At 36.6% G+C, this 12059-nt stretch overlaps 1 protein-coding gene across 2 annotated transcripts in view; it reads right to left on the reverse strand.

The window, feature by feature from the left end:
• TRIM24 (tripartite motif containing 24) overlaps window positions 1-12059 on the reverse strand; it is a 92277-nt gene that overhangs the window by 40071 nt on the left and 40147 nt on the right. For both annotated transcript variants that reach the window (XM_045792568.2, XM_045792567.2), the window contains exons 3-4: window positions 9249-9396; window positions 2838-2970 (exon numbers count right to left, since the gene is read on the reverse strand). In XM_045792568.2, the coding sequence (XP_045648524.1) occupies window positions 2838-2970; window positions 9249-9396 (281 nt within the window). The remainder of the gene's footprint in view (window positions 1-2837; window positions 2971-9248; window positions 9397-12059) is intronic.

The following is a 12059-nucleotide window of genomic DNA, read 5'->3' on the forward strand; positions in this document are numbered from 1 at the left end:
ATTGAAAAAAGTATGTTAAAATTTCCCATGGAAATTTTATGGATTTGTCTATTTGTTCTACGTTCTGTCATTTTTTGTTATACATTTTAAGCCTATGGGCGCGCATATGTGTATATGTGTGTGTGTGTGTGTGTGTGTGTGTGTGTGTGTGTGTGTGTATAAAACCGGTATATCTTTTAAATGAAGAGAGCCTTCTATTGTATAAAGTGTCCCTCTATCTCAAATCAGGCACTTCAATATAACACCTTGCCTTTGGTTAATGTTATGTAGCGCATTTTCCCCCCATTATTCTTTCCATATACTTAGGTTTTAGTTGTTCTTCTTATAAAAAGCAAATAGTAGATTTTCTACTCTCTTTCTTATCCAGGATGAAATCTTTTAATTTGGAACATTTTATCCATTTACACTTATTATAATTACAAATATACTTATAGATTTACCAAGTCCTTATTAAATTCCATCTGTTCTTTGTCTTTTTTGGCCTGTGTTTAGACTGATTAATTATTCCACTTCCCCTCTCTATTAACTCTGATAATCATAGACACTTTCACTATTCTTTTAGTGATTACTCTAGACATTACAAAATACAGATCTGGACTTACCATCTAATATTAATTTGTACTTTTTTACCCTCTTCAGTCTTAGAACATGAACTCCATATCCTCCTAACATGTTTGTTGTGTAATACACAAAACACACACATGACACACACCAATAAGACATTTTTGTTTCATAAATCAACATTTATTTAGATTTACTCATACTTACCTTTTTAATTGCTCCTCATTCCACGATACATTAACAACCATTTCTCTTTTGCCTGAGGTATACTTTAGTGAGGGATTACTGGGGATATATTATCCTAGATTATTTTTTCTGAAAGCATCTTTCATTAATTTTCATTTTAAAAAATATTCACTGAGTATAAAATTTTAGTTTGTAATTATTTTCTTTTTGTACTTTAAAAATATTTATCCTGCCGGGGATTTATGGGCTTCCTAAATATGGGCTAGACATCTTTCTTCAGTATTACTACATTCTAAGCCATTATACTCTGTCCTTAAATGTTGCTTCCTTCCCATTTCCTCCGTCTTCTCTCCTTCTTGGGCCCAAGTTACACCTTGTATTACTTCTTCTTCTACTTTCCATCCTTCTGTTTACCATGCTTCATTCTGGGTATTTTCTCACTTTTCTCCTAGTTCATTAATTCTCATTTCCTGCTATGTCAAATCTGTTATGGCTACTAATGAGTTAATTTCAGTTATGGTAATTTTCAGTTCTGGATTTTCCATCTCATTCTTTTTTATAGTTTTCAGTTCCTTACCCAAATTTTCCATTTTGTCTCTTATCTTCAATATAGAAAGATGCAGCCCTAAGGGTCTTTTTATATCACTTGTTGTATCTGCTAGGTTTTGTTCACATTGTTTACATCTCCTAGAATACTCGTTTACTTCTAATCCTGTGTTGGACCATCTTGCAAAATTCATCACTGAATAAACCTAAGGGAGAAGATGATGTTTTCTCTCTTCTGGAAGGATTTACATTTGATTCTATCAGGTACACCTTGGGGCACCAGCAGTATGATTTCAATTTACTCCATCTCTGGGTGCTGAAAAAAATTGATGCTGAGGCTTCAGTCCCAGTCAGTAACTTTCTAGTAGCTAGTTCTTCTTTACTGTAATAGTGTAGACTTTCAGGATTCCAAATCAAGGCAAGGAGAAGCCTTCAACCCCTGTAACCCCTGAACTCCAGTCCCTACCTTCCCAGCCCTGTGGCCTATCAGAAGTGTTCCCCTATCTCCTGGTAAATGCCTCAAAGGGAAAAAAGCTCCTATCATTCTCTGTCCCCCCTCCAACCTGGTCTAGTAATTCTTTACTAATAAGCTCTAAAATTTTTTATCAATGACTTCTGTATTTTGTCCAGGTTTTCTGGTTATTGTCACTGGTATGGTTTGGTCTAAATTGACTAGCTACCATTACTGTGACCCTAGATAATTTTTTTTTTTTTAGTTTTTATTTAAATTCCAGCTAGTTAACATACAGTAAAATAACATTAGTGTTAGGTGTACAATTTAGTGATTCAACACTTACATATAACACCCAGTGCTCATGACAACAAGGGCACACCTTAATCCCCATCACCTAATTAATCCATGCCCCCACCCATTTCTCCTCTGATAACCATCAGTTTGTGAACCTAGACCATTAAGCAATTTTATTTGTATCAATCAGAATCTTACTATTTTAAATAAATCAGTGGTTGCTGATTCAAATACCTTTGGGAGGTCAGATTTAAAAATAAGCTTCGGTAGGAACTATGATGATTTGGGAAAGGTATGTCTCATTCTACAGAACACTAAAATGAATTCCACCCACAAGTATATGGGGCCCACAGCCATACCAGGTTCCATTTTCTCAAAAACCCAAAGATCTGAATTTTTTTCTTCATGTAAAATCTCATTTTACAAACAATAATTTGGCAACAAATAACATTTATTTTCAAACAGTGTGTAGGCCAGTGGTTCTCAACTCAGGGTGATTTTGTTCTGTACGGCATTTGGCAACATCTGGAGACATTTTTGGTTGTCACAGCTGGGAGGATATTACTGGAATCTAGCGAATACAGGTTAAAGATGCAGCTAAACACCATACAATGAACCAGAAATGCCCCCCACAACTATTAATAGTGACCAAGTTGAAAAACCCTGGAACAAGCCAACATACTGCTGGCCAAACAAAACTTTATTTGCTGACTGCCATTTGGCTGGGGTGCCAGCAGTTCTCTATTCCTCAAAAAGCTTATTATAAATGTAAGTATATAATTAAAGATGGCAGTACCTATGCTCTTTATGCTCTAATAACTGGCAGTCCCGGCATGTCAGTTTATCACATGTTTCACAGTAAAGCTTCAGCTGCTCCTTCTTATGAAAAGGACAAAACACTGGTCGCTGACTGGTCACACCAACTGCCTCTGTAGAAACAATGGGAGGCAAAAAGAGGAAAATTAATGTAATTGAATACTACATAATTATTCATTTTAATTTGAATCCATTGAGATATAAAAGAGCTGTAAACAGTTTCTGACACCATCACTACTACTACGATTTATATTTATTAAAATAGCATTGGATGGTGACAGATGGTCACTACCTTGTGGTAAGCATAGCATAATATACAGACTTGTCAAATCACTATGTTGTACACCTGAAACTTATGTAACACTGTGTGTCAACTATACTTCAATTAAAAAAAAGAAAAAAAATATTAAGTATTCTCAGCACTTTAGAAGGAAAAGATAAATAAGCTTTTCTTCCAGAAATTCAAATTAACTCAGGAGAAAAACAAAGTATATAGTTAAAATTTGCTTTATGGAATTAAAAAGTCTTAAGAAAATAGCCCAGGTAAGTGAGTGTGAGCCGACTGGATGCCTTCTACTCCAAATATGGGAGGAGAATGTTTTAAATGGAATTCAGAAAATCTAATAAAAATGTATAAACAGTGTGATGAAAAAATTATTTTCCCACTTTTGTAAAAATCCTTACAGAGGGTACCCATTAACACAGAAATAATCATGAAGTTTTCACTATATACTATAGTCCTCCATGTAACTTCTTTTCAATTTTCTTTCTTTCCTGAGAGAGCACGCAAGTGGGGGTGGGGGCACGGGGAGAGGGAGAGAGAGAATCTCAAGCAGGCTCCATGCCCAGCATGGAAAAGGACAGGGGGCTGGATCTCACGACCCTGAGACCACAACCTGAGCTGAAATCAAGAGTCCATGCTTAACTGACTAAGCCACCCAGGTGCCCCAGCCATATAACTTAATAGCTACCCAGAGTGACAATAAAACTGAGCAATGCTTATGTTATAATGTTAAATAAAAACAAATCAGAATACAAGTAATTATAATGATTGATTAAACAGTGAACATCAGTTACTTAACTAATAATCAAAGGTAAAATCCAAACATTTCAGAAATAATTCCACTTCCAGCAATAACCACTATTAATAACCTGGCATGTGTTCTGGTTGTTTTCCTATGTATATAATTACATACATTAGTAGGTACTTTGTTTTATAAAATTGAAAAAACAGCATTACACACACTGTCTGGTAAGATTTCTTCACTTAACTCTTAGATACCTTTCTTATTTTAGTTTGAGAGAGAGAGCGCGCACACCTGTGCACGCTCACACATGTGAGCAGGGGGACAGGCAGAGGGAAAGAAAGAATCTCAAGCCCACTGCAGGCTGAGTGTGGAGCCAGATGTGGGGCTCAATCTCACGACCCTGAGATCATGACCTGAGCCCTGAAATCAATCAGGGCTCAAATCAAATTACTGACTGAGCCACCCAGGTGCCCCTATTAGATACCTTTCTGTGCTAGTAAATATATCAACTTATTTGTTAACTGCATAGTATTTCATCCAGTGAATATAACCCCTGCAGTGGATATCTGAATGTTTCTCATCTTTCAATATTGTATGATAATGCTGAAATAAACATATGAAATGTATAAGACATTGAATGTTTCCAAAGATAAATTCCTAGTAGAAGAATTATTGGGTCAAAGGGTGATTTATACAAACATAAGTACATGATCTTCCAAAAAAACCTGTACCCATTTGTACTCTTACCACTGTAGAGTGGCTATTACCTACATTACTAACAGTGTTTGGTCAGTGTTTTTAATCTTTGCCGACATCATAGAAAAAAAAATTTCACTATCTTTGGACATATTTCTTTAATAACTGAGACAGAAAACTTTTCACATTCATCAACCATTTGTATTTCTTTTAAGAACTGTCTGTTCATAACCTTTGCCATTTTTCCATCTAATTGTCTTTCTTACCAATTTGTAGACACATTTGATATATTGCTTGCCAAAGATTTTAGAAATATTTTCTCCAGTCTGACTTAGTTTATGGTATTTTTCCAAGAAGATCCTTAAAACATTTCATAGAAAAATTAATCTGTTTTTATTTTTTATGGCTTTAGTTTTGGAGAACTGCTTCTAGAAAAGCTTTTTCCTAATTATAAAAATGTTTACTTTTTTCTCTTACAGTGAAATTTTATGGTTTCGTTTTTGAATATAAATTTTGTATTTATCTGACATTTCATACACAGTTGACCCTTGAACAACATGGGTTTTAAGTGCAGGGTCCACTTACACATGGATTTTTCTTGATAAATACAGTACAGTTACTGTAAATGTATTTTCTCTTCCTCATGGCTTTCCTAACAATTTCTTTTCTCTAGCTTTCTTTGTAAGAACACAGTATACAATACACACACACACACACACACACACACACAACCACACACACTTCTTACAAAATGTGTTTTGGGGCACCTGAATGGCTCAGTTGATTGAGCATCTGACTTCAAATCAGATCATGATCTCAGGGTCCTGGGATCGAGCCCTGAGTTGAGCTCCCTGCTCAGCGGAGAGTCTGCTTGTCCCTCTGCCCTTCTCGTTTGTGAGCACATGCGTGTGTATGAGCACTCGCACTCTCCCCCCCTCCCAAATAAATCAATAAAATTTTTTTTTGAAGTGTGTTAATTGTTACCAGTAAGGTTTCTGGTCAATAGGAGGCTACCAGTAGTAGTTGTTAAGTTTTGGGGAGTCAAAGATTTTCGTGGATTTTCAACTTTGCAGGGGTCAGCACCCCTAAGCCTCATGTTATTCAAGGGTTAGTTGTACCATCAGTATTTACAAAACCTTACATGTATGGCAGCACACAGAATGAGTTCACAGACTCACATTTTCTTTTTTTTTTTTTTTTAAAGATTTTATTTATTTATTTGACAGAGAGAGACAGCCAGCGAGAGAGGGAACACAAGAAGGGGGAGTGGGAGAGGAAGAAGCAGGCTCCTAGCAGAGGAGCCTGATGTGGGGCTCGATCCCATAACGCCGGGATCACGCCCTGAGCCGAAGGCAGGCGCTTAACCGCTGTGCCACCCAGGCGCCCCACAGACTCACATTTTTCTGATCATAATAAAACTATGAAGTTGAAACAGGAAACAAAAAAATCCAAGCAATGGGAACATTTTCCTTTCTCCTTTTAATGAATTCTTGGGTTCATAATAACCACACTGTTAAGCAACTTGCTTTTTGCATTTAATATACATCAGGGTCTTCTTTCCATATCATTATTTATAATCTACCAAAGTAGAAAATAACAAATGTAAAAATTCGTAAATCTTCAACTGCATGGTAACCAAAAATGCAGAATAGAATTTTTTTTTTTAATTAAGTAGATTCCACACCCAACGTGGGGCTTCAACTCATGATCCTGAGATCAAGAGCCGCACGCTCTACCCACTGAACCAGTCAGGTGGCCCCATATATGCAGAATATTTAACAAATAGTAGAAATCTAAGTGGCACATTATATTAAGCTTTAAACACTTATAATTCTACAAAAGATAAAAATAATTATTTATATCTACGTTATATAAACTAAGTTTATATTAGTTATCTGTTACTAACTAAGAAGTTAGTAACAGAACTTTAAAATTAGGGTAAGCTGGGAGAAATTAAAGTTCAAATAATGAACTAAAAATATATAAAGGATAATTAGATAAATAAATTTCAGAGCTGTTTCTGTGGATAAGAACAAAAGATAACCTATCTAGCCAGATCAAAAAGCAGGAAAAAATGCATAAAATCATAAAAAAGAAGGAAAATAACTAGAGAGAATTAGCAATATAGTAAAAGACCATTAAAAACACATCAAGGCCAAACGCAATTAATTCTAGCAATGCAAAAATGGCTCAGTATTAGTAACGTGAATATCCTCACAGCTCCCCTGTACCCTTCTCCTTGATGTGCATGTCATCTAGGAATCACAGTACATAGAGTGACCATACATCTTTAGTTGGCTTAGGACATTCTGGGTTTGTGCTCTTCAACAATAACTACAAAGCTTCTGATTAAGGTAATTAGAATATCATATCATCCATTTATAGACTTCCTTTACTTATCCAAGAATTTAGATCCTGACTCAGTCATCCTCCTAGTCTTCAGTGTCACCATCACTCTGGATGATTTAGAAGTCCAAATAGATTAACACATAAAAACAAGGCTTGCAGACTTTTTCATCTCCAGAGACCTATACTCCATTTTAGCTCCTCACATCATGGTCCCACCCTAGTTTTGATCATCCATAACTGTTCCATTTCTCTAATCATAAATTCAAACATCCACTCTAATAACTTCTACTTTCTAACCTTCCAATTCTTAACTATTCTCACTGTGCCTCAATAATCTCTAGGTTCCTAACAATTTCTTTCACTCTATCAAATGACACTATCAACTTCATTTCCTTTATACAGTTAAAAAAAAAAACCTTCATTTTAGTATATGCCATTATTTGTACCTCTCACTCTACTGAACTTCTGCAATGCCTATGCAGCTGAACCCCAACCCTAAACAAGTTCAATTCTTCTCTATACCCACACGCACACTGCTGAGCCCCGATGGAGGAAGTTTTATTTTTATTTATTTATACTTTCTAAAGATTTTATTTATTTATTCATGAGAGACACAGAGAGAGGCAGAGGGAGAAGCAGGCTCCCCACGGAGCAGGGAGCCGGACATAGGACTAGGGTCCTGGGATCACGACCTGATCTGAAGGCAGACACTTAACCGACTGAGCCACCTTGGCACTCCACGATGGAGGAAGTTTTAAGGCCTATACATCAAATGTAACCTGGATGCTACCAAACAATGTGTTTCTGAAGCTGGAGCTCTCTTTTACCAGAGTTATTTCAAGTATCCCACACATACCTGACCTTTTCATCCTATTTCCTCTGTTCTCTTTCTCAATAGATAACTGAATTCACAAAAACAGGGAAGTCTTTCTAGCACCATCTATTCAATTTATCTGAATCTGTACCTGGCCTCTACTCTTTTGTCTTTTCCCCATTAGTGTCCTCAGAAATTATATCCCCCTTTCCTGTGTCACCAGACTCCTAGCCTCATCTCTTACTCCTCCTCCTCTTCCTGAATCTTACTCTCCAGCTACATTCAACTGTCTCCCTCTGGAAATTTGGATAAGTAACTTCAGTTTTCCCCAGCCCTCTCCTTCCTGTGATGAACTTCTATTCCTTCTTCAAGCCCCAGATTTGGCCTCCAACTTAAATCCCCAAATCTGAGTTTGGTGCTTCTTTCATGTGCCCCCATAGAACTTAGGAGGCCAAACTGATTGCTCATTTGTTCGTAGTCTTCATCATACTTATAACTTCTGTGGGGCAAAAGTATCTGTTTGATTCACTTTACATCTCTAATGCATAGCAAAGTTCCTGGAATATTGAATAGACATACAAACACTGGTTGACTTGAATTAAAAGCAATAAAATAATTTTTAAAAATATATTTAATGAGCCATAAAAACAAATGAAGTCTGATAAATGCTACAACATGGATAAACCCTGAAAATACTGTGATAAGTGAAATAAGCCAGACACCAAAGGACAAAGCTATATGATTCCACTTGCAGAAGTAAGCAAATTCGTAAAGACAAGTAGTAGATTGTAAGTTCACAGGGGCAGAGGAAAGAAGGGAATAAGCATTATTATTTACTGGGGATTGTTTCTTTCTGGGATGATGAAAAAACTTTGGAAACAGACGTGATGGCTGCATAACACTGTGAATGCCATTAATGCACCATACACTAACAAACTGCATGTAATGTAATGCAGTGTACCTTAATGAACTGTACACTTAAAAACGGTTTAAATGGCAAGTTTCAAGCTACATATATTTTACTACAATAAAAGAATACATTAGTAAACTTTACTTTATAAGCAACACAATAATAAAAACTGAGAAACCATATATTACATAAAAAGCAAATACCATGAACCAGGTTTACCACAACAGTATCAGAGGGGAAAGAGTTACAAAACTTTTGTTAAGCCCACCTCTTGTCATACCTCAGAAATAAGAGAAGTGATGAGAGAAGATAAGTTTAAAAAGTAACTCTTTTTTTCATTTGCTATACATTTACACCAAATTAAAGCATTTACAGGAAGGGGGGTTGGGAGTATATCAGGCAGAAAGATTCTGTATCTATTCATATTTAACAACATTTTTAAGTCTTCAAATTTCAATTACAATACAGACCTCCTTATATTAAAAAACAAGAGTATATTTAATGCTTACAAGTGCATCAAAACAAAGTCAGTACAGGAAGGGAGAAAAGAGTGGGAAGGATAGAGACAAAAAGAGATTAAAACCAATTTATTACCTGGAGATACTTCCTCCTTCTGTCTCACAGTGTGGTCTTTTGTGAACTTCACTCTTTGATGAGCTCTGATGCATGTCTTACAGAGCCACTCAACACATTCTACACAAAACCCATTAGCTTCTGCGTTGTCCTCACAGCTTGTACACACCTGATAAGAGAAACATGTCACATCAAGTTTTAAGAAAAATGAAAAGCTGGGCAAACAACTAGTCATATAAAAATGATATATACCAATCAAACTTGCCTCTATCAGTTATCTTAACAGTTTTTGTAAATTTAAACTGACATGTTTTAAATTATAAACATATAAAATGGAAATATGGCATTGTCCTTCATTCATATATCAAATACTCCAGGCACTATGCTAAGTGCTGAGGATTTACCAACGTGGAAAAGCAAACATGGTTCCTGCCCTTACTAATACCAAATCTCATAGATGGGAGTGTGGGTTCCTATCCCCATTGCCCACTTATTAGCTAGGTAGTCTTGGGCAGGTTACTTAGAATGCTCATCTTTAAAGTGAGCTTAGTAAAAGATTTTATTGAGTAGTGCTGAGATTAAACTTGAGACACGCAAACATTACTGGAACAATCACACCAATATATAATTACAAACTAGAAGTGCCATAAAGGAAAAGTATGAGAAGCTATAAAAGCACATGATAGGGGAAACTGATCTCATTTTAGTGGGGTTGGAGTGTTGGAGAAAGTGAGAGATGACCCAGGCAAGGCTTTCTCTAAGGAGATCATATTAACACTAAGATATGCAAGTTGAATCATCAATTACTGATGAAAAGACTTGTAGGCAGAGAGAACAGCATGTACAAAAGCCCCTGGCAAGAAGAGTACAGCAGGTTCAAAGAACGGACAGAAAGTATGACTGAAGTGCAGAGATCAAGGGAAGACTGGCAAGAGAAGCAGCTAGGGGCAAGGCAGGCAGAGGGGCCGGATCAAGCAAGATCACATGGCATTTTGGTCCTTGTCTGAAGAAGTCTTCTACAAGCTTTTAAGTAAGTGTCATGGCCAGACTTGCAATTTTAAAAATCACTGTCACTGTAATACAGGGAACAGATCATAAAAGGAGTAAGTGCTTTCAGTAGAGACAAGTAAGAGGCTTTTTCAGTGGTTTAGGTGGAAGTGGGCATGAATGAGGAAGATTGATGGTAAAACTGGTTCAGAGGATGAACTGGATATGGGAGGTGAAGAAGAGATAGCTCCTTTGTTTCCAGCTTGGGTAACTGTGTAGAGGGTGGCACTACTCTGAGAAAAGGTATTAAAGGTACATATAAGCAATCCTCGTGTTATCTTTTTTAACATGGGGGGAAAAATTCCCCCTCAGTTAGTGCTTTACATTGGCCAAATTCCAAATACCCGGATAACGTTTTCATTAGTTCAAACCAGCCTTTTCTCAGCTCTTACCATCTTTTACCTTTCTAACATGACTGACTCCTACTTCCTAGAAATCATTTGGATTCCTTGATACCTCCAGATCCTCTTATCCCCGAATGCCCTCTGGATCCCACCCCACTCTTCCTTCTCCAATTCTGTACATTCTTGTTAGATCTGGGGACTGTCTCATCCATCCTCCCTTAGCTTCAACTATCCTGTCTCCAGGATGTCTCCAAAAATTTAATCTCCACACTATGCTACAAGAAAGAATGAGGGATCTATAGTATATGAAGTAAAATAAAAAAATGAAGTGGAAAAGCGTATCATGCTACTGCTCTTCTAAGAAACATGGGAATGGGTGAAATATCATTTGCTAATATTTTTTAAATAACTATATGTAAAATATATGTAAAATATTTTAAATGGAAAAATAAAGGAAAGTAAATGGTTACCTATAGGGTAGAGAAGAAATAAGGTATATGGGTAGATTAAACAGTGATAGAAGTTTGAGTTCTCTCAATACACTGGTTTTACAGATTTTACTTTAGAACTATAGGAATATTTTATATGTAGTCCTACAAATTTAAAAAATTAAATCCCTAAAAACCAAAAGCAAATGAAACAAATGAATCTGCCTATCAAGTGGGTGGCTGAACTATTCAGAGAATTATTTATTTCAAGTAACTTTAAAATATTACAGTGTATGTTAACTAAACGGGATTTAAATAAAAACTTGAAAAAAATTGTGATTTGATTGACTATCTCCAGTGCATACATGCAGTAATTGCTGTCTTCCTTGCTTTCTATTTTGACAGAAACAGCTCTATAATTTCTACTTTCAGCACCAACTCTATTCTCCCATACTCTTGCTCTGCAAACCATATTTATGCTTTATGAGCTGGATCCACATTAGGTTCTAGCAACAGATGGTGCTGGAGGGAGACTGCAGCGCCAGAGAGAGAAGGCACTTCATCATCTTAGCTGTCTGTCTATTATTGCTCGCATTCTCTGTGAACATCACACCAATCGATGCTACTTCACCCCGGCGGCGGCAGCTCGTTTCCACAGCAGCACTTAGCTCTAGCTGGCAGTTTTTCCAGTCCTCGTGGAACCAGCTTTGGAGATACTGACACCACAGGCCTACTCCCGCTCCTCTGAGGTCTGCGATCCCAAGGCCAAACACTCAGACAGCAACATGGGACAAGAGCACTGCCTCTTCAGATGTTTGAACTGATGTTCCACAAGACCCTTCCTCTAACTTTGACTAACTCCGACCTTTTCTCTTTGTTCTCTGAGCTGCTTCTTTATAGTTGCTATGTCTATGATACTTTAAGTATTTTTTATTTATCTTTTCAGTAAACAAGTTTATATCTAGTTAACAATTCTTAATTTTAAGATTGCTCCTGATTATACCAAAACCAAG

This window comes from Ursus americanus, chromosome 3 (genome assembly GCF_024610735.1).
Source record: "Ursus americanus isolate L20-20 chromosome 3, mUrsAme1.1.p, whole genome shotgun sequence".
NCBI lineage: Eukaryota > Metazoa > Chordata > Mammalia > Carnivora > Ursidae > Ursus > Ursus americanus.